At 54.0% G+C, this 20,057-nt stretch overlaps 5 protein-coding genes across 5 annotated transcripts; 3 read left to right on the forward strand and 2 right to left on the reverse strand.

Annotated features, from left to right (window-relative positions):
* Positions 1-1,270: 1,270 nt before the first annotated feature.
* Positions 1,271-3,378, forward strand: LY79DRAFT_577333 (major facilitator superfamily transporter; the record flags this gene model as incomplete). The annotated part of the gene is made up of 5 exons (XM_060559871.1): positions 1,271-1,815; positions 1,972-2,066; positions 2,113-2,194; positions 2,250-2,656; positions 2,684-3,378. The coding sequence occupies 5 exons, from the start codon at positions 1,271-1,273 to the stop codon at positions 3,376-3,378; spliced, it is 1,824 nt and encodes a 607-aa protein (XP_060417178.1).
* Positions 3,379-5,086: 1,708 nt separating this feature from the next.
* On the forward strand, positions 5,087-6,852 carry LY79DRAFT_59883 (WD domain-containing protein). Its single transcript, XM_060561814.1, has 2 exons — positions 5,087-5,498; positions 5,556-6,852. Exons 1-2 carry the CDS (start codon positions 5,268-5,270, stop codon positions 6,597-6,599), a joined length of 1,275 nt encoding a protein of 424 aa, XP_060417179.1. The 5' UTR covers positions 5,087-5,267; the 3' UTR covers positions 6,600-6,852.
* On the reverse strand, positions 6,852-10,828 carry LY79DRAFT_60135 (AARP2CN domain-containing protein). Its single transcript, XM_060561842.1, has 3 exons — positions 10,595-10,828; positions 10,468-10,538; positions 6,852-10,413 (listed from the first exon to the last, which is right to left on the reverse strand). The coding sequence occupies exons 1-3, from the start codon at positions 10,659-10,661 to the stop codon at positions 7,105-7,107; spliced, it is 3,447 nt and encodes a 1,148-aa protein (XP_060417180.1). The 5' UTR covers positions 10,662-10,828; the 3' UTR covers positions 6,852-7,104.
* Positions 10,829-11,966: 1,138 nt separating this feature from the next.
* LY79DRAFT_509544 (branched-chain alpha-ketoacid dehydrogenase) lies at positions 11,967-14,242 on the forward strand (the record flags this gene model as incomplete). The annotated part of the gene is made up of 5 exons (XM_060554062.1): positions 11,967-12,064; positions 12,137-12,205; positions 12,264-12,339; positions 12,865-13,043; positions 13,090-14,242. The coding sequence occupies 5 exons, from the start codon at positions 11,967-11,969 to the stop codon at positions 14,240-14,242; spliced, it is 1,575 nt and encodes a 524-aa protein (XP_060417181.1).
* Positions 14,243-14,598: 356 nt separating this feature from the next.
* LY79DRAFT_667342 (class V chitin synthase) lies at positions 14,599-20,057 on the reverse strand (the record flags this gene model as incomplete). The annotated part of the gene is made up of 3 exons (XM_060563355.1): positions 14,599-15,967; positions 16,022-19,705; positions 19,759-20,057. The coding sequence occupies 3 exons, from the start codon at positions 20,055-20,057 to the stop codon at positions 14,599-14,601; spliced, it is 5,352 nt and encodes a 1,783-aa protein (XP_060417182.1).

Consider the following 20,057-nt stretch of genomic DNA (forward strand, 5'->3'; position numbering starts at 1 on the left):
ACCGATTCGGATCCGAGGGGGGACGTTGTAGGCGAAACGCTGACGGAATGGGGCATATGTTTAATAACGAAACCCAATGAATAAACAAGGGGACCAGATGCCGCCAAGAGCTCGCCAAGGTTTCTCTGGGAGGATGCAATTGAGTGGAATTAAACAATGGACCTTTTGACGGGGGTTTGTGTTACTGTCCGAGACACTGTCGAGGTGAGTATGCCGATGTGAGCGGAGGACTAGGAGAAAGCCCTCATAAGCTGCTGCGTAGTGTAACTGCGCCCAAAACAACCAGACAAGATACGTGAAGATGTGGGTAGCAACGATAGACTTGGATCACATTTCGTACAGAGAGCGACGGTAATGTCAGAGTAAACGGATAGACGGGCATGTAGAGGCCTATGAGACGAACGATATGGCCGCGGTGTATACAGTCCGGTGCTACTGAGGCTCTTCGCCAGCTCGGGCCTGGTCTTTGATCACTTTAGTGAGACCGCAAGGGCGAAACTCGACGGTGTGAGATGCTGTCTGAGAGAAAGAAGCACAAAACGACATGAGATACCCGCCCGGGACCGAACCATGTAGCATTAGTGCAGCTCAGCAGCGCCCACAATCCAAGCCCCCTTTTACTGGCTGGTCCTTAGGCCTTACATAAGCCGGACATCTGATCGGAGGTGCCCGAGTATCCGACGCTAGGCTCTAGGCGGTTAAACGACGCGCTCTCCCGGACACAACATCAACCTCCAATGCCCGAGCAACGCCATGTCCGTAAACCGACAACAATGAATTGAACCAACTACGAGTCTTCTCTGGACATCCCCATCGGCCTCGATAAAAGAGGCCTTTGCATCTCGTCATGGATTCTATGCTGAGACATCTCTTTGAATTAGGATGGACTGCGTATGAGCTTCGCTTCGCGTCGCGCGCTCGGCACCATGTTGGACGGACACCGTCGTCCACCGCGTCTCTCTGCCTGCAGAAGGTGCTACACTGGCCATATATAACGATAATCGTCCTAGTCGATATATCATTTAGTGCATTTCCTTCGTCAGCAGCCCAGCATCTAGTCCGAACGTGATCTGTAACCTGAGACCCGACCGTGCGCTCGAGAGTGCGGACGAACCTCTAGTTCCTCGTCTGTCCATTAATCAACAATTTCCCGCTTGCCAAGCCAAAACCTGTCTGCATCTTGATTTTGTTTTGTTTACCCTTGTAGCTTCCTCGGAGTCTCAATTCTCATCTGTCTACTGTTGGCGCACCGGGTTATACGACAATTACAATGGTTGGTACAGCCGCGAAGCCCTCTGCGGGCGATGGCGCTGTCGAGAATCGCGAGATCGAGACGTCAAACAGCTCCACGCGGACGTTAACCCCCCGAGAGAGCGAAGAGCGCCAAGAGAAGAAGTCGGAAGAGAAGCCTGCCGAGGTCGAAATCGCGAGCGACGAGCCAAAGGAAAAGCGGCCGCTCCAGTCATCGGCAATATCGTCAAACGAGAGCCAACTAGATGTGTCGAAGCAGCCAGATATGGATGAGAAGGCTGACCTCGAGGGACCGCCGGTGATAGGGCCACCCGTTGAGGTGGATGAAGCCGAGGAAAACTTCAAGCCCAAGACCGTTACGTTCTGGCTTGTCATTCTATCCAACTTTGTGGCCATGTTCCTGGTCGCCCTAGATCGCACGATTATTGCAACGGCAATCCCTCGCATCACCGACGAATTCCAGAGCCTAGGCGATATTGGTTGGTACGGCTCGGCTTACATGCTGACAACCGCGGCTTCACAACTGGTCTTTGGTAGAATCTACAAATTCTACGATCTGAGAGTGTAAGTACATTGAATTGGCCAGTTGGGCAGGTGGAGGGAAGAAGTCATCCGCTGACAACAGGAAACCAGGTCATTCTTGAGCAGTATTCTAATCTTCGAAATCGGTTCCCTCATTTGTGGTGTTGCGCCGAGTTCACCGGTACTCATTGCGGGTAGAGCCGTTGCCGGCGTCGGCTCGGCTGGTATTTTCACAGGCGCTATGATGGTCATGATCCCCATGATCCCGTTGCACAAGCGACCGATGTTTCAAGGTAGGATTGATCTCGTTACCATATCGACATGCGCTGACGAAGAAAGGAATTTTCGGTATGGTTTTTGGCCTGGCCTCTGTGATAGGCCCCTTGGTTGGAGGTGGTTTCACAGGCGCTGTTACCTGGAGGTACGTCGTCGTTTGAACACTTGTGACTGGAGAAAGACTTACCATACATACGCAGATGGTGCTTCTACATTAACCTTCCCGTGGGAGGCGTGGCTTTTTTATTTCTTTTTTTCATGCTCAAGGCACCCAAGCGGCAGGCCCAGGAGCCGGTGACGCTATACCAGCACTTCAAGCGACTCGACCCCCTGGGGACATTGTTTTTCCTCCCGTCCATTGTGTCCCTCCTCTTGGCGTTGGAGTGGGGTGGTTCTGAATACGAGTGGAACGACGGCCGCATAATTGCCCTCTTTGTTGTGTTTGGTGTTGGCTTTGCTGCATTCGCTGCAGTACAGGTCCTCATGCCCAAAACAGCCACGGTCCCCCTCAGAATCATCAAGCAGAGGACGATGCTGGCCGGTGCCTTCTTTATGCTCTTTCTGGCTGGTTCTATGATGCTGGCAGTGTACTACCTGCCCATTTGGTGTAAGTGACGATGATTATCTGATGCAGATGACAAGTTGACACAGCCCATAGTCCAGGCCGTTCAAGGGGCCGATCCTGTCAATTCAGGAATCTATACCATACCACTGGTTCTCAGCATCGTCGTGTCTTCCATCATATCGGGCGGGACGACGCAGAAGATTGGTTACTACGTGCCGTCTATGATCCTCTGCCCATGCATCATGTCCGTGGGTCTTGGTCTAATGAGCACATTCCAGCCAGGCATCAGCTCGGGGCATTGGATCGGATACCAGTTCCTGACCGGCTTCGGCCTTGGATTTGGTATGCAGACTGTCGGGCTCGCAGTGCAGGCAGTATTGCCCAAAGAAGATGTCTCGACGGGCGTCTCGATCAGTTTCTTTGCTCAGCAACTGGGGGCGGCTGTGTTCGTCTCGGTTGGACAATCCATTCTCAGCAACTTGCTAGTGTCTGAGCTGTCGACAATACCTGGCTTGCCAGCTCAAGCCATCGTCAAAACCGGTGCCACCAACTTGCACAAGGCTGTTCCGGCCGAGTTTCTCGGCGTCGTCGTCCGGGCTTACAACTACGCCTGCACGCGTATCTTCCTTGCCGGTATGGCGCTGTCCCTGGCGACGCTCGTCTGTGCGCTTTGTATGGAGTGGAGGAATATCAAGAAGAACAAGAAGCAGCAGCGAGCGAGGCAACGTGCGAGTCAGCTGAGACCAGGGGACATGGGGGCGTAAGGGGAGAAGTAATGATGGTGACTTGACAACAGAGGAAAGATAACACACAAACGATATTGCATTAAACGGTATTTGATAAACGCATCGCCCCTCCTTGTCCAACAGCCACACGGTCGAGACCCAAAAGGCGCCTACATCCCGAATCGGCGGATGGAATTAGTAAGGGACAGAGACGAAGGATCGGTGATCGGCATCACCGTTGGTCACGGAGAAGTGCGAGAGAGATGGGAGTACAATTGCGGGGCACCACAAATGCCGGCCGAGATACATTCCGCCAATGCTGAGGAGGAACAGGTCCCAGACAGACTATCGCGTTAACGTTATTTCCATCTCTCCAATCCACGGCGCCTCCCAGAGAAAAGAAAATTCCTCCCAGGCAATAGGCATTGAGGACCCGGTCTTTGTCGGGGAAATCGGAGTGGCCCCGATGAGAGAAGCCCCACTCCATGTACCTACCAAGAGACGAGTCCGGGGCTTGCTTCGTTCTCAGCCCAGTTCGTCTTCCTCATAGCAGCTGCGAGACTTCCCAACTACTTATCGTCCCAACCAAGCTTACATGCAAGGCTGACTGTCCTCTATCCTCTGGCCACAGCCCCCAACCAGCTTAGCCTAGGTTGCCTATGACTTTAATTCAATCTCGTTCTATGAAGACCACCAACGCCGGCCTTAGTTTGCACGTTGTTGGCGACATAGCAGCTGACTTCTAGCTCCAACCCCGCCCGCCTACGCAGCATTCCCGGGTGTTTGTAGGCAAGAGGAACACTGCTTCAGCCCCTCCAAAGCTGACATGTCTAATTAATAAGTATATGTCCTCATCAGTTCGTGCTAACGCACGTCCATCATCGAGTCTCTTGAAGATTGAGCGGCTGCGAGAGCTGCGTCTGACGTTGATCGTTAATCGTCGCTTAGTCTAGACTCCATTTCTTATCCGCCAGCCCTAAACCGAGGATCACTGCGCCAATCCCCGGGTTTTGTTCTGGCTAGTAACTCTCGTTGACTCAATGGCATCCATGCTCTATGCCGGTGAAGATGCCATGGTGACGCCAGAGCAGCAGACCGCTCTCGCGAAACGAAAGAGGGCAAGTAAGCCCAAAGTTGCCATTCTGCAAGACTACCCTCAAAGGGAGAACCTGTGGGACGGCAACTTGGTGCATAGCCTGCTGGTTACCGTCGAGGATGCTAATTACAGACTGACAGATCTCTTGGAGGAGCCCCCTCATTCATTGGCATTTGGGAAAGGAATACCAGCTCTGTATGAGAAGTTGCATGGGCCACACATTCAGGCTGATGGAAATTAAGATGGGCTGGGATCTGGCAGCGATTTGCGGACCCCAAGAATGGATTAGGAGGTAACGATGGAGTTGTGTGGGCAATGAGACGAGCAGCTGCTCGGAAATAAATCTATAGAGCCAGGAACCAAATCCATCGGTCTCGATCGTCCGTCCTGCTTTGTCCGCTGTGGATCGACTCATTGTCTTCGACAGCTCACTCCACAAGAAAGGCAAAAGCACTGAAAAAATCGACATAAAACTAAAGTGAGTATAGGAAAGGCCCGATAGACGTGCTGCACCCTGCGTCACGTTCCATATTGAGCATAGGCGGACCTAGAAGACATGGGGTAAAAGTGTCTATACCTTGCATTCTCTACGGATATGTTCACCAAAGTGGCCGAATAAACTGCGTAGGTAACGCGTCGTTGTGATTGTAGATAAGCTGATGGGTACGTATCTTTTTCTCAGTTTGCGGGGCAAACACCGAGGACCAGCTTGCTTCCCTTGAGCTACAGTCCAACCAGTTACAACACCAAGCTGCGCGACCTTGCTGCACGAGCTATTGCAACCCTGCGCCTCACATTAATCGACCACTTCAAGCCTTTTCAATGGTGCAGGATGGCAGCGTTCCCTCATGATATACCTGCGATTGCCGATGAAAAAACGGGGTTTGACCTCAATGTTCAGCATGGGCACCATGACCTTGTTCAAGCGGTAGCATTCAACGCCTATGGCGACCGCTGCGCAACAGGTTCTGTCGATGGAAAGATCAAGGTCTTCAACCGGTACAAGGATGGCATCTGGCATCATTGCGATACTTGGGGTGCACACGGAGGAGAGATCTTGGAGGTACGGAGGGCTTCCTGCCCCGGATGTAAGCTTAACTGACCGTACTTCCTCGCACAGCTCCAATGGCTACCCCCGACCGTATACCCAAACCTCATCGCCTCCCTCGGCATAGAAGGCCGCTTCAAGCTGTGGGCGGAAGATCCGTCAGCAGCACCGGGCCGCCGCTTCAGCGCTAGTAACCGTGCGACGACGAGTAAGGCCGCCTACGAGATGCGATCCGCTAAATTCCCCTATCGCTCCTTTTCCATGAAGTACAACGAGGAGACGCGGCACACCTATCTCGCCCTCCTCGCTTCCGACGGCCGTCTGGTGGTGTATGAGAACGAACAGCCCGAAAATATGTCCGAATATACCGCTATCGACGAGTTCAGCGTCTGCCCGAAGCCGAACCGTGGCGAAGAGATAAGCTTCAAGGTGCGCTTCGACCCGAACCCGGACCCGTGCTATAATGCCCTACGGGCAGGAGTGTCTAGCGACTCGCTGGGACTTGTTGTCGCCGGTATGTCCTCGGTCAAGATATACCGTTCCAGAGACATCATTGCGACACCGTACGGCGTACCGCAGACACAGCGCGAGTTCTACCTCGCGGTGGAGGTGGGTGTCCACCGCGGCCTTGTCCGGGATGTAGCGTGGGCACCGGGAAACATCAGGGGATACGACACCATCGCGACGGCCTGCCAGGACGGGTTCGTCCGTGTTTTCCGGATCGACACGCCGCACTCGCCTGACGACGGTAAGACGTGGTTCACGACGGAGCTCATGAAGCACGAGAACCACCACGCACAGGCGTCGTCGAAGGCTGGGCAGCCACACGATAAGCATCACCAGTCGGGTCTCACTGTCAGCCTGGCCAAGTCCGGCTCGCATGCAGAGCGGCACTTTTCGGGGCAGCCGGGGCAGGTGAAGCACATCTTCAAGGAGGTCGCGAAGCTTGACAGCCACCGCACACCCGTCTGGCGGGTTGGCTTCGACGACGACGGTCAGATTTTGGCCAGCACCGGAGACGATGGAAAGCTCGTTTGTTACCGCCAGACCCCGAGTGGGACGTGGGCAAAAAGTTCGGAACTGGCCATGGTGAAGACAAGGATGGCGACGCCTTGAAAAAAGTACGACGTAATACTGTACTATCAAGTATAAACGATAAACAGATGACCAGTACCGGTGTCTGGCCGACAGAACGGCAACGTCATTTGGCACGGCTGAAGGGACAAGGAAGGATGCACACATCGTTCCATTCACCAAGGAGCCCGAACTTGCTGTCAAGGTGCCAAAAAGGTTTTGTGGTTTGTCAAACGTACCGGGCACCAGCAAGACCAATCTTTGACCTGTTTGTCCTAGGTTCGACTTTTTACCATCACCGACACCACCAATGACTAGAGGGGCCGCAGGATGGGCTTCACATATAAACCCAGGGGAGCACGGTAAATCGTCAGGGAACAGTTAGCATGTACAAGGAAACGATTTTGATGTTAGATACCCAATTGAGAGACTTCACAGCCTGCGCTGTCTCAAGTAGATGATTACCGAGTGCCCTTAATTACACACATCCTACAATTTGTAGGTTATTTCGTAGCCTTCTAACTCATCTTCCGTCCGGTACGATCATCTACTTTCTGCGCTTCTGGCCGCCACCACCAGCCCCTTCGTCGGGTGCCTGGCGCTTACGCCCATTTTTGCGCCAAAACTCCTTGCTTTCCTTCTTCTCCCTCGCCTCCTTCTTTTCCTCGGACTCAGCCAGCTTCTTGCGGTACTCCGCGCGCTTCTCCTCCTTCTTGGCTGCGCGCTTGGCCACCTTGTCATTACGGATCGTCGACAGCTGCTGCAGCAGATTGCGGGCTGTCTTCTCCTCCTTGGTCAAGACGACAGCGCGCTTCTGCATATATGTGTCCTTCTTCTGCTTGCGCGTCTGGACGATCTGAGACTTGAAGGGCAGCTCGGCGGCAAGCGCACGGGGCACACGCAGCGGGTTGAAGTGACGCGTCTCGCGCTCAATCTTGCGGTACTGGCTGTTCTTCTGCAACGGTGTCTCGACGCCCTCGGCTCTGCGCACCTCGCCTGTCAGCCGCATTGCCTGCCACCCGATCAGATTCGTCACGGGGTTATAGAAGCGGTGTGGCTTGATCGGGTACCATGCGCGCAGAAACACAATGTCGCTGTATAGGATTTTGTCCTCAAAGGTGGCGCGGAAGTGTCCCTCGGGCTTTGAGAGTGCGCGCTTGATCTGACCGCGCACACCAGACACCGTCTTGATGGACGCGCCCTCGAACTTAGCAATTTCGAGCGACGTGTTGAACATGCCCTTGATGAAAGCAGTGTTCTTGTGGATCTTGTCCGCCGTACCCGTGAGCTTGAGCTTCTTGACGATTTCGGTCGACTCATCGACGCTGAGCACCGTGCCCGTCGCCGCTATCCGGAAGCCCGGGTTCGCTGACGAGAAGGACTGAAAGCACACGAAGCCCGTGTTAGGCGCGATAAGCGGTCCATAAATGGTGCCGAAGCAGTGCATATGTTCCGGCGTGTATTTGAGCATGCGGTTTCTTGTTCTCGAATCCGAAATGCTGTAGATGGGCAGTGTCTGAAACCGCCGCCAGCCGAGGGAGAAGATCAATGGGTCGTTGGTCTTTAGGATCTTCTTGTGCCAGCGGTGCTTCTTTATGCGCACCTGGACGAAGCCGAAACGGTCTTCAGTGGGCGACAGACCACCAAGGATGATGGGGTTGCGGGGGTTGAACTTGGTGACGAACTCTGACGGAACGCCCTCAAGAACGATCTTCGCGTACTTGCCAGCTCGGTAACCCTCGACAGCAGTCCTTTGCCTCTCGTCGAGTGTCTCAAACTCCGCCTTGTTGATGTCGAGTTGCTTCTGGATCACGGCCTTTTGCGCTTCGTACCAATCGTCCTCTCCAAACTCCTGGTCGCCACCCTCTCGCCGGGCGTTGGCCTTGTCGTTCATGAACCCCTCCCTGTCTTCCTCCTCGAAGCGCAACTTTAGATCTTCTTTACGCTTCGCATTCTTTTCACGCTCGTCATCAAAAGCTTCTTCGGCAGGCTCTTGCTCGGCAGAGTTTTCGGCTCCGTGCTGTTCACCCGTCTCAAGATCCTCGAAGACACCGTCACCTTCATCATCCTCCCCTTCGTCGTCGATGCCGTCAAACTCATCTTCCTCGTCCCCGTCGTCTTCATCGTCATCACGGAGTCCTGCAGTGGTGAAACGCTTCCTCAGGGCCTCAACATTCGCAGCTTGTGACCACTTCGCCGCCAGATCCTCGTAATCATACTGCGGTATCGATCTGTCCTCCACCTTATCTTCTTTGTCCTGCTTGGACTTTTGGAAGAAGTCGTCTTCTTCGTCCGCTTCGATGTCCTCCTCATCTTGGTCGTCACCTCGCCATTTTTGTAATGCCTCCTCTGGTGTCAAGGAGTCCTCGTACATGTACCTGGCCAGGTCCGGTGTATGGTATGAACGCCGTTTTCCGTGGAGCTTCTTTGCACGCTCCGCCATGTTTTCCTTCCACTTCATGGCGGCAGCCTCCTCGTCCGAGTTGAAGTCTGAGTCGTCCATATCCTCGTCATCTTCATCTCCGTCCTCCAGCCCCGATAACGAACCAAGATCGGAGTCACTGTCGGCAAAGGCAATGTCGTCTTCATCGGCGTCCTTCTCAGTGTTCTTTCTGAACATCTTGCCCAGCTTGCCTTCGTTGAACTCCTCCTCAACATCGGACTCGCCGTCCTCTTCGCCGCTAACAAAGCCCTCGTCGTCAACCTCGACTTCGGAATCATCGTCACGGTCGGCGAAGCGTGCGTGTCTGGGAGTCTTTCTGCCAGTGTCCTCCTCCTCGGGGACCTGCTTGATTTGCTCGCCTCCCTTGAAGAGCTGTACACCCTCCTCAGTCTGGCCCAAAAGTTTCCGCTCGCCTTGCAGTCCAACGATAAGCTCCTCACCCTCACCCATCTCACCTTCCTCGGCGTCCCTGTCAAATGTGAATCCTTTTTCTCTCGTGATCCAAATGGCGTCACCATCAATTTTAAGACCACTGCGGTCAGACATGGGTGCATGCAGCTTCTTCTCCTTTTCGTCCAGGCGCCGCCGCGTCGTCTTGCCGGTGACCTTGGCAATAGCTTGCTCCATGGCTGGGGTAGGGCAAGGATCCGGGAGGACTTCTAGATTCGCGACAGTGAAGTCGCCAAGACCTGGGACATGAATCCTCTGTCCTTGGGAGGCGAAATTGGTCCCACGCAGGTAGCCCGACAACACAACTGAACGATCGCACTTGGGGTCCTCCTCAATCTTTGTGGGGTGGGTGATGTCTCGGTAGCTGTCGATAATGGTATACGGATGCGAGTTGCGCCAAATTAAGGGTCGAGGGTTCTTCATGACGGACAGGAAGCGCGAGAGGTTATGGACTTCACGGTCGGGGTATCGGCCGTTCATGACTCCGGAAAGATAGAAGAGGTGCGCGCCCTGATATAACTCGCTCCATAATCTCCTCTTGAGCCGCTTCTTCGCATCTTTCAGGGCTTGGGGCTTCCGGAAGAGATCGAGATGCGTAAGGATACCGAAGACGTTACCAGGCATGCCGGTGGCGGCAAGGATGTTGAGAAACTCCATCGTCTCCATCTCAAAGCCGTAGTTTCCGTCGATCATTAGCAGAACAATGTCTGCGATCTTGGCCATGTCGACCATCGCCTCAAGCTCATTGGGACACTCGACAAAGGTCAATCGCTGCTTCTTGGAGGTGACAACCGTGATGGGTCCTTGGGGGTCGGATAGTGTCTCCTTCGCGTATCTTCTAATCAGAGACTTGAGCAGGGTCGTCTTGCCGACACCAGGGGGTCCGACAATGGTGACCAGCCTTGGGGGCGGCTCATCGGGAAGGCGATCGACTTGGGGAACATGGAAACGTCTTTCCTTGATCTGTTTGAACGTATACGTTAGTCATTGTGTAGGGGCTTTGAGGAGGATGCGTACATCTGAAGATCTTGCGGCAGATCTGGCAAGCTTTCCGGGGTTGGAGAAGGCAAAGGCCTTTGGGTTTTTCTCTGGATGGCTATTAGTAGTGCGAACTGACAAACTTAGCAGCACAGAAGCAACCTACCCCCAGTGTGCTGCTTGTTCTTCTTGTCCTTGGACTTGCGATGAGGCTTATGTACTTGGTCCTCCATGGTGGCGTTAAGGGAACCCAACTGTATTGGGAGATCCTGTAACTGCACGACAAAAGACGGGTTCCGGTGGTTTTTTTTTTTCTTCTTGCTTTTTTGCCTCTGGTTCGCGACTGGACGGGCAGCGATTCAAAAATTTGTTGCGGGCCAGACTTATCTAATCTACTTATCGATAATGATTCAGGCCCCACAAGTCTCTATTTACCGTTAGTGTTATTATTAGTTAGGTAGGTTCGTAACTACTTTACCCCTCGTCCCCGTGCCCCTCCTCTTGGTCAACTGTCTGTGAACATGACCGACCGCCTACCTAGTAGGTTATTCGATAAGAAAGAGGATGGACGAAAGCAGGCCACAGGATAATGTCTGCCTTCTTGGCCACCTTAGAGAACTACATCAGTGGTCCATCATTATCATTATCATTAGTTTTAGAGAAAAACTTCACCTCGGCTGACCACGAGTAAAGCATTGGTAGCCTGAAACACTGAAAACAGCCTCCATAAAGACAACAGTCTTCCTGGTACGATAACCGTTAAGATTGCAGCCGCAGTCAGCAATAAGGGCTTCGCCGATGACGAACATTTATCGGCAATGATGACAATTGACTGGGGGCGCATTGATTGGTGTTTGTATCAAGTCACAAGACAGTCGTCGACTCCGCAATCTATGTGGGATGCGTGAAGAACAAGATGCATGAAACACCAGGTTTGGTTGGTAAGGCTCTTATCTGGGTCGGAGACATTTGAGAGAGGGTACGATGAAAGGGATGCGCCCATGCGCCCAGCGAACGATACAGCTTCTCGCTCTCTACCTAGGTACTTGGGTTGCTGGGTGGATACAATACCTAGGTAGGTGGAAGTGCCGTCAGCCATCTTACGCACCTCGACGATAGACACGCACAATCATGGGGATGACGTATTTCGAGGAGTGGGACGGGACTTCTCAGGGCCACCATACCTACCTACCTAGAACACAGACGAATCGCCGTACGTACCATACCTACGTTGCATGGACCTTCCCCTCGCTGTGCCACCTACGAACCCTTTCGGGCCTCTTTTAGTGCCCACTCCATCCTGCCAGCCTGTCACTGGTCGCCGGTGCTTTGCCTTGTCTCTGCCTTTGTGAGCCGGGCACACATGAGACCCATCGTGTTGGTTATAAAGAGAGTCTGCTGGCCATCTTCTCCCCTGCCTTCGCCAACACCACCACCACAATCTCACACTTCTACAACCGCAGCACACTGCAACTACTTCCAACAATTTTTCCAGACCAGCAAGCATACCGTCACCATGCCTACATACATCGTACGTCATGTCTTATTCGAGAAAGAGTGTTGCCTTGGGTCATCGACTAACACCGCCTCTCCAGGTCACCTGCAAGGAGGATGCTTCCGCTGAACAAGTTCAGGCGTAAGTCAGCCGTTTCCTGCTATCAAAGCGAGAGGAAGCGGAGCCAATATACGGCTACTAACACCAACGCAGGGCCAAGAAGCATGCCACCGACCAGGGCGGAAAGATTGGCCACGAGTACAGCCTCATCAAGGGTTTCTCGTATGTATACACCTGGGTTCAAACTGTCCCGTCATCGCACCAGCTAACGCATGCCCAGCGTTGAGTTTCCCGAGGACCAGATCTCGACTCTTGAGAGCCATGAGCACGTCAAGCACGTCGAAAAGGACCAGGAGGTCAAGACGCAATAGAAGGCTAGAGCCCGAGCTAACGAAGAGGGGGGTGGCAAGCTATACTTGACAGGCTACATAGGTACCTTAGGCGCTCGAGATTCTTGATAATATGATGCCTCGTTTGAACAGCGGTGTCCTCTGTGTATGCAACAGCGGTCTTGACTGGCGCGAGTCACAAACGCCCTCACCATGCTCATCATTGTCTTGGTCCATCCATTAGCGACGCAAGCCGCGCTTCCCGCTTGGAGTCGGCCCCCGCCGTCTTTGTCTCACGACCTCGGCGCGGGGCTACAGGGGTTCTAGACCGCCCCCTCCTTAACTTCGTCCCCCCCAAAAGCACGGAGCACACCACCCGCACTAACATCCGAGTCAAGAGAACCCCAATCCGTATGATCTCATCCTTGCCTCGATACACCCGGCAAACATCCCAACGCATTTCTTCCCCCGATCGCAACAACATCTTTTCACAGCATCTACAATGACGCCATGATACCAATCGCGAGACCATTGAGGCCACTGCGGTCCCAGAGGATACTCGTACAAGCTCATACGCCCTCGCCTTCACGTCTGCTATCTTCCTCTCGACATGCCCGTAGCCATAGCCATCGCGGCTCGTCCCACCATCAGCTGTCGCGTGTCGACGACCACGAAATCGTTCAGTTGGCCAGCAAGACGCAGCACCCCTTGAGCCTTGCAGATCTGGTCAGGTAAGAGAGCCCGATCCCCAGAGATCGTCACGTTTAACATATCCAGACATGGCCGGCCTCCTCTGAGCGAAAAGTCCCTCCTCTCCTCCGCCAACTTCACCCTCTCACTGCTCCCCATCCGCCTCGCCCACCGCATCCAGGCACTTCGCAATCTCCCCTACATCGTCGTCTCTAATCCAAACATCAGCCGCATCTACAACAACTACGTTCACTCCCTCTCGACCCTCTTGCCCTGGTGGTCCAAGGGCGGCGACAGCGCCGTCCGAACCCTAGATGACGAGATCCGCTTCACCGAGGTCCTCGCTGAGCTCGTGGCTACCCACACCGACACCATCCCTATCCTTGCCCGCGGGTTCCTCGAATGTCGTCGCTACATTTCCCCACACGAGGTCACCCGGTTTCTCGACGAGCACCTGCGCGCTCGCATCGGCACCCGCCTCGTCGCCGAGCAGCACATCGCCTTGCACTACAGCTCGCAGCCGCACTTCGACCCAGGTGCGAGCCCCACGCCTTGTCCGGAACATCCCAGCTACATTGGCGTAATTGATACGGCCCTACGCCCTGCACACATCATCGAATCCTGCGCCGGGTTCGTTGCGGATATCTGCGAGCTGCGGTACGGCGTGCGGCCACAGCTATACATTGATGGCGAGCCCGATACCACTTTTGCATTTGTACCAATGCATCTAGAATATATCGTTACGGAGCTGCTCAAGAATGCCTTTAGGGCGACCGTGGAACACAGGGATAATAAGGAGCCCATTGTAGTCACGATCGCGCCGGAGCCGCCTAGGCTAAACCAGCTCTTGAACATCGAGGTACCCAAGGAAACGAGAGGCGAGTTTCGGAGCGATGCCATTAAGCCGCTCGAAGACAACGTGCCGGGTGTGACGATCCGAATCCGGGATCGCGGAGGTGGCATTGCTCCCGAGGTGCTGCCCAACATTTGGTCGTACTCCTTCACCACCTTTTCCGACGAAGATGAGTTCCCAGGGTCTGACAACGGCTTGAGTATGATATCCGGAGCTAGCGCTGGCGGCAGCTCCATTGCAGGTCTTGGGTATGGCTTACCGCTCAGCCGGGCATACGCCGAGTATTTTGGTGGTGGCATTGCCGTCCAAAGTTTGTACGGCTGGGGCACTGATGTCTACCTTCGACTCAACGGCGTTGGCAAAATCCAAGAACGCAACCCAACGTAGACATAGCCCCATTTGAAATAACAACATCACAGAGCCCAATCACAAAGCGCAGCTGTTGCCACCGTCTCATATAGATTAGTTGAACTACTAGGAGATGTATTATCAGGTGGAAAGTGTCGTTCCACATTCTGTGCTGTGCTAATACTGAGCATGCCCCCCAACCAATACACGTTGTAAAATAGAAAAACATAACAGACAAAACATGCCCGAGTAATAAACTCGTCTCATAGACCAATCGCAACGCCCCACTGTTTCTTTTTTTTTTTTGACTAGCCTCCTTTGCAAATGTCCTCATTATACGATAGAGAGCAAATGTGACCTCTTTATGTACGATTCTCAAATACATCTCCTTCTCTTTACATGTTGGCCAATTCGTTGTCAATCTGGCGGTCCATGAATGTCCTCCTCTCGCCAACAAGCCCGGTCTGCAGTCTTTGCTCGACTAGAGCGCGCACCTGCTTCTTTGTAACCGTATCTAGGTCCACTTCGCGCAGGACACCCTGGATAGCTTCGATAATCATGCCGTCGTCAGGGCCCTGCATATTGCCACGCTGGAAGTCGAACGACGAGGTTGACTGGGCAGCAGCGTGGGGCCGGTTCAGACCGAGAGCTGACTGCGAGCGGTTGGCACCAAGTCCGGGAGAGGGGTTAGCCTGGCCGCGTAGGTTGGAAACACTCGGCCGACTGCTGGGAAAGTCCTGGAAGGGAGTCTGGCCGCGATTTATATCGTGGGTGCCCAGAGATGCCATCGACTGCCTGTTGGCCATGGTCTGGTCGTGGTGGTACGGGCTAGCGGCACCGGATGCTCGTGCCATGTGGCCAAAAGGCGCGGGTGACTGGGGCGGCATGTATGTGTTATTGCGGTTCATGCCAGTGAGAACGGAACCTTGGCGAACAGACGAATAAACGGAGCGGATCTCGTCCATCTCGTACTGGTCGTCGTAGCCCATGTCCGCTTTTTCCATGTAACCGCCGCGTCGGCCAGGGAGGTTGTTTGCCATGGCATAGTCGTCCCAGCGCTGCAGAGGAATGCTCCTGGGATCGAAACCCTCGTCATCGACGGCGACGATCTGCTTATTGCCCTTCTCTCCGATGACGATACGGGTGTTGCCCCATGAGAAGTTGTCTTGGTTCCAGAAAGAGTATATGGGGAGTGCGAAAGAATAAATGGGAAACGCAATGATGTAGATGATCATCCACCCAATGTGCTGCCACTGTCTCTTGAGGATAAAGATGAGGGCCTGAAGACCGTACACAGCCGCAAGCATTATGATGGAAATTATGGGGAATTGGCCATTACGGCTAGCGGCTAGGTAGATCATGTATCCAAGGTAGATAGTGGTGGCGGGGAGGATAATTGTTCCAAAAAGATCGATGAAGACGACGAAACGCATGCTGAAGCAGCAGAAACCGCACATCTCCTTGAGTTTCATCAGCTCAAAAAGGTTGTGGATAGTCGAGTTGATCCAGCGACGACGCTGGGAAAGCAGGACGCTCCAGGACTCGGGTGCCGCGGTTTGACAGTAGGCATCGGGAATGAATTTGTACTTCATAGACGGGAAGTATTTGGTCATCAGGGTGGTCAGGTACCGATCCTCACCGAGTGACAGCAGGTTCTTCTTATGGAGAGTGTCGACGTCGCACACAGCGTAGTCACGGATAACACCGTCGGCGATAATCAGCGGCTTGCCTTTGTCGACGGTACGCAAGCGATACATGGTGAAACTGGAAATATTAGCTGACTCACGCTGTACAGGGCGATCGTCAAGATACACTTACCATCCAGGCAAACAGGTGACACTGCCAAAGAGAGACTCGAAGGCCTTGGCCAAGTTGTGTGAAATGAAATACTCGTAAACCTGGATCATGGTCCACCAGGATTTGTCGTCGTTCTGCAGACCAGTCTCGCCACAAATACCGGCAATCTTAGCATCATTGGCACATGCTGAAACCAGTCGGTTGAGCGAGTCTTCCCGGACACACGTATCGGCGTCGACCATCATCAAATATTCGTACAGCTCGGGATCCACGCCGATAATGTTGTTGATCTGGTGGAACATTTCCAGCTCAAGTGGGCTCATGGGAGCTCTGTGATGGACTCGGTTGAGGAAACTCATCAGGAGAATTTGGGAGTCACGCTTGCCTCTGTTACCCGGCTTGGACTTGGTTTGTTCCGACTCCTTTCCGCACTTGACCACAACGAGGTAGGGAACAACGTTGCCCTCAAACTCGTACAACCCGGAGTAGACCTTGCCGTAGTTCAGCTGCTCGCTGCCTGTGCCAACAGACTTGAAGGGCAGCGCAGGAGGATCAACTTTGGGGTCGACACCGAGGATGTCCAGGACAATCTTTGGCGTGGGACGGTCGTTTCCAGCACCGACGATAATACCGTCGCAAATAACGCAGATGAGTTTCCGTTTGTTATCGTATTGAAGGGCGGTGAGGGAATCAAGTGCTTTCCGCAACGAGTCTTCACCTTCAGTGTAGGCCGGCACCTGGCAGATAACGAACTTGTCTTGAGGTGCAGGGCGACGCTTCGAGCCGAACTGCAAAGCAGCCAGGAACTTGACGAGAATGACGGAGCAGAGAATGATGGTCATCGCCAACATGATGTAGTTGTTCGTCTGACACCTGGCAGAGTAGCGGAAGTCCGGAATGCCAACGTAGAAGAGATTTTTGATGCAGTTCAGGCTGTTCTGGACAGATGCGTTCTCGGTTGCGTTGTTAGCTGCGCTCTTAATGATTCCATTCCAGTTGTCGGTGACATCCTCGCCAGCGTTGCTCTCAACGGTGCTGACAATCTGTGCGTTGAGGAACTTGGCCGAGTCGAGACGCTGGAATACCTCCAGAGTCTTGAAGTAGTTGGTCAGGTCATACACGCCGCCATTGTAAATGACCCACATGTGGCCGTTGTTTTGGCCGTCAGAGTAGATGTCCGCCTTGTCCCAGACAAGGTCTCCCTTGTAGAACTCCCTCATTTTGGGCAGCAGCGTCGTGCTGTACCAATCAGTTGAGCCCAAGGCACTGGTACGGTCATCGGCCAGTTGGCCGGACTTGTGAATGCCTATGATGTACTCGGGGGTGTTGTTGTACTGGAGCGTAGTGGTTGGCGCGATACCAAGACCCGGGCACACCAAAGGCAGGGGAGGAGGAAAGTAGTCGTCCATGTTCATTCCAGCGAATGGCATCATGTTCTCCTTGGTAGTTTCGATGGCGGTGTCGGAGTGTTGAATCTTCCAGAACTTGGAGATGTCGTACACACCGCCGCGGAAGCTGACGTAGAAATCGTTTTGGCCAGTGTGATAGGCAACTTCCTTTGCGCTCCAGGCTTTGTCGAAATTGGGACACAAGATCTTGCCAAAAGCGACAATCCAGAATACGATAGCAGCGTTGATGAGAACGATGAACCAGACGAGGGTGAGCTTCTCACGCCACGCCATGCGAACATCGGGACGCTTCATGCGGCCGACAAAGCTGAGTAAAGGAGATGGGATCCAAAACGTCCAGAACCAGACTATGGCAACCCAGATACGGCGATCCTTGTCCATCGTCTTCTCTTCTACGTGCTTGCCATCAGCGATTTCTGGGTCTATCTGACCAACGAACTCGCCCTCGTTATTGTAGAAGACCTGGCCCTTGAAAGTGTCACCCTTGGTACCGAGACCATAGTCTCCGGCCTGGACATTGCGCATGCCAGAAGGAGCGACGGATGGGGCACGCATGGCAGCATTATGGGCGAGAGTGTGTTGGGAGAGGTTGCCCTGGCTGAAGTTGCGCTGGTGGGCGATGAGATGGTCCCGGCTACCGTTGGGGGTTGTGTCCAGCATGGGCGTCGGGAAGTAGCCGCTGCCATTCGCTGAGTAGCCGGACTCGAGATTGTTGACGGCCAGGACGTTGCCCATGCCGGGGAGGTTGCTGTCCAAGGGCTTCATATCGAGCATACTCTCAGCTTCCCACCAGGCGCTCTCACGAACCCAGACGCGCTCTTTGCCGACCACGACTTCGCCGTTAGTCCAACCGCGTTCGAGAATCCACGTCTCGATGCCTTCGCGGCCATCCTTACAGCCCAGAAGAGCGTAGCGTTGCACGAACTCATCAATGTCGAAGTCAGCAGTGAAATCGAGGTTTTTGTTACGTCTGTTAGCCCACTCGGGCAATCGCCACGAACGAAGCTGGCGAGAAACTGTACCCGCAGACCATGCAGAATTGATCGAGGGAAGAGCCGCCAGACTTGCCGGCGAGTCGTCGGTAGGGTGGATGGAGAGGTGGTACCACACGCGGCTAGAGCTTAGCAGATTCGAGAGGTCAAGGCGGCCATCACGTCCCAAGTTAATGCCCTGGCCGGTAGTTGGGAAGAGCAGCCTCTTGAGGAAAGCGTCTTCATCGGCAGAGTGACCAATCTTCTCAAGAACCTCTTCCCGCTTCTCTAGGGCGTGCTGGCGGTCCCTACCCGTAGCACTAGTCATGATGCCAAGCTCGTGCCCAACCTCGCCAATGGCAGCCTGCATCTCCCGCACGACGGTGCTGCCAGCGGCGGAAACTTCAACACCGTCAGCAATCATCTCCGAATTGATTCCCAGAGTATCGTCAAATATGCCACGCATAGCCAGCGCCTTGCCCAAAGTCGGGTCAGGGATGTCTAGGATGGTGATGCAGACAGTATCGCCTTCGCCGTTGGAAGTGGGTGTGCGAGCACCTCCACCACCAATCGACTCAGTACCGTCTCTGATGCGGACCATCTGAGCAGAGATAGCCTCGTTGGCCTTCGAAATGACCCAGTCAACCAGAGCCTCGTACAGGCCGCCGACCAAAGTTGCCCGGTCCTCGGTTGTGCACTGCGTGGCAAGAGTCTCTGGGTCCATGCCAAGCAGGCCGCTCACATCCTCGCAAATCTCGTCAAAGACGTCCTCATCGAGGTTGTAGTCGAGGGTGTCGCCAAGCTTCAACAGACCGGCGAGGGTGGAAATGAGGTTACGATGAGCAGAACCCTTGATGCCGATGTCTTTAAGGGCAGATCGGAAGTCGTCGGCGGCGGCCGCATCATCAGCCGTTGGAAGGTAGGATGGCGGTTCGTACGTGCCGGATTTTGCAAGCAGAGCGTAGCTGGAGGCTGACTTGAGGCCCAGGAACTCTCTCTCTGCGGGTGTTGATGCGGAGGTCAAGAGATAGTAGAAAACGTCAAAGGCGCGGTAACCAGCCTCTGCAGGAATGTTCAAAAGACCCTTGGTGGTGTCGATGCCACCCTGGGATAAGGCAATGGCGGCTCCATGAAGGCTGCCGGTCAGGTTTAGGGTGAGGGTGACGCCAAGAGCTGTCTGACGGGGCGTGGAGGGGTTGTAGGGTGTAGAGCACCTCAAGAAGGGCTGGATGGCTTCTAACGACTTGTAGAGGGATGACGGGAGCGACAGTGGGAGAGACGATAGAAATGGCGTCAAGAGAGAAGGGCACGATGTGTGAAGGGAACTATGTGGCATTAGCATTTATCAGCGGTGTAGCGGTTGTTTTGGATTTCATACCCAAGAACAATGCATCCGTCTTCAGCACGTCTCCGAGCATGTTCCCAAGCTCTCGCGCCGAGGGCAGCATCTATGGTGCCTCCTGTCCTCCCATCGGGACCCGTCTGGGATGCAGTGAGCCATGTGTTGACGACGAGACTCGTACCAGCGTCCAATTTGAAGGGTTGGGACGACAAGTAGATGTTGTGAATGGCGTTAAGGAGGGTCGTGGTAGAAAACTGAGAGGGTTGCTGTCCGGCACGAGGCCCTCCGAGGCCCTCCGAGGCCACCGAATACATGGACATTCGACCGTTCGCCAT

This window comes from Colletotrichum navitas, assembly GCF_030913465.1.
Source record: "Colletotrichum navitas strain CBS 125086 chromosome Unknown LY79scaffold_12, whole genome shotgun sequence".
NCBI classification, from domain to species: domain Eukaryota; kingdom Fungi; phylum Ascomycota; class Sordariomycetes; order Glomerellales; family Glomerellaceae; genus Colletotrichum; species Colletotrichum navitas.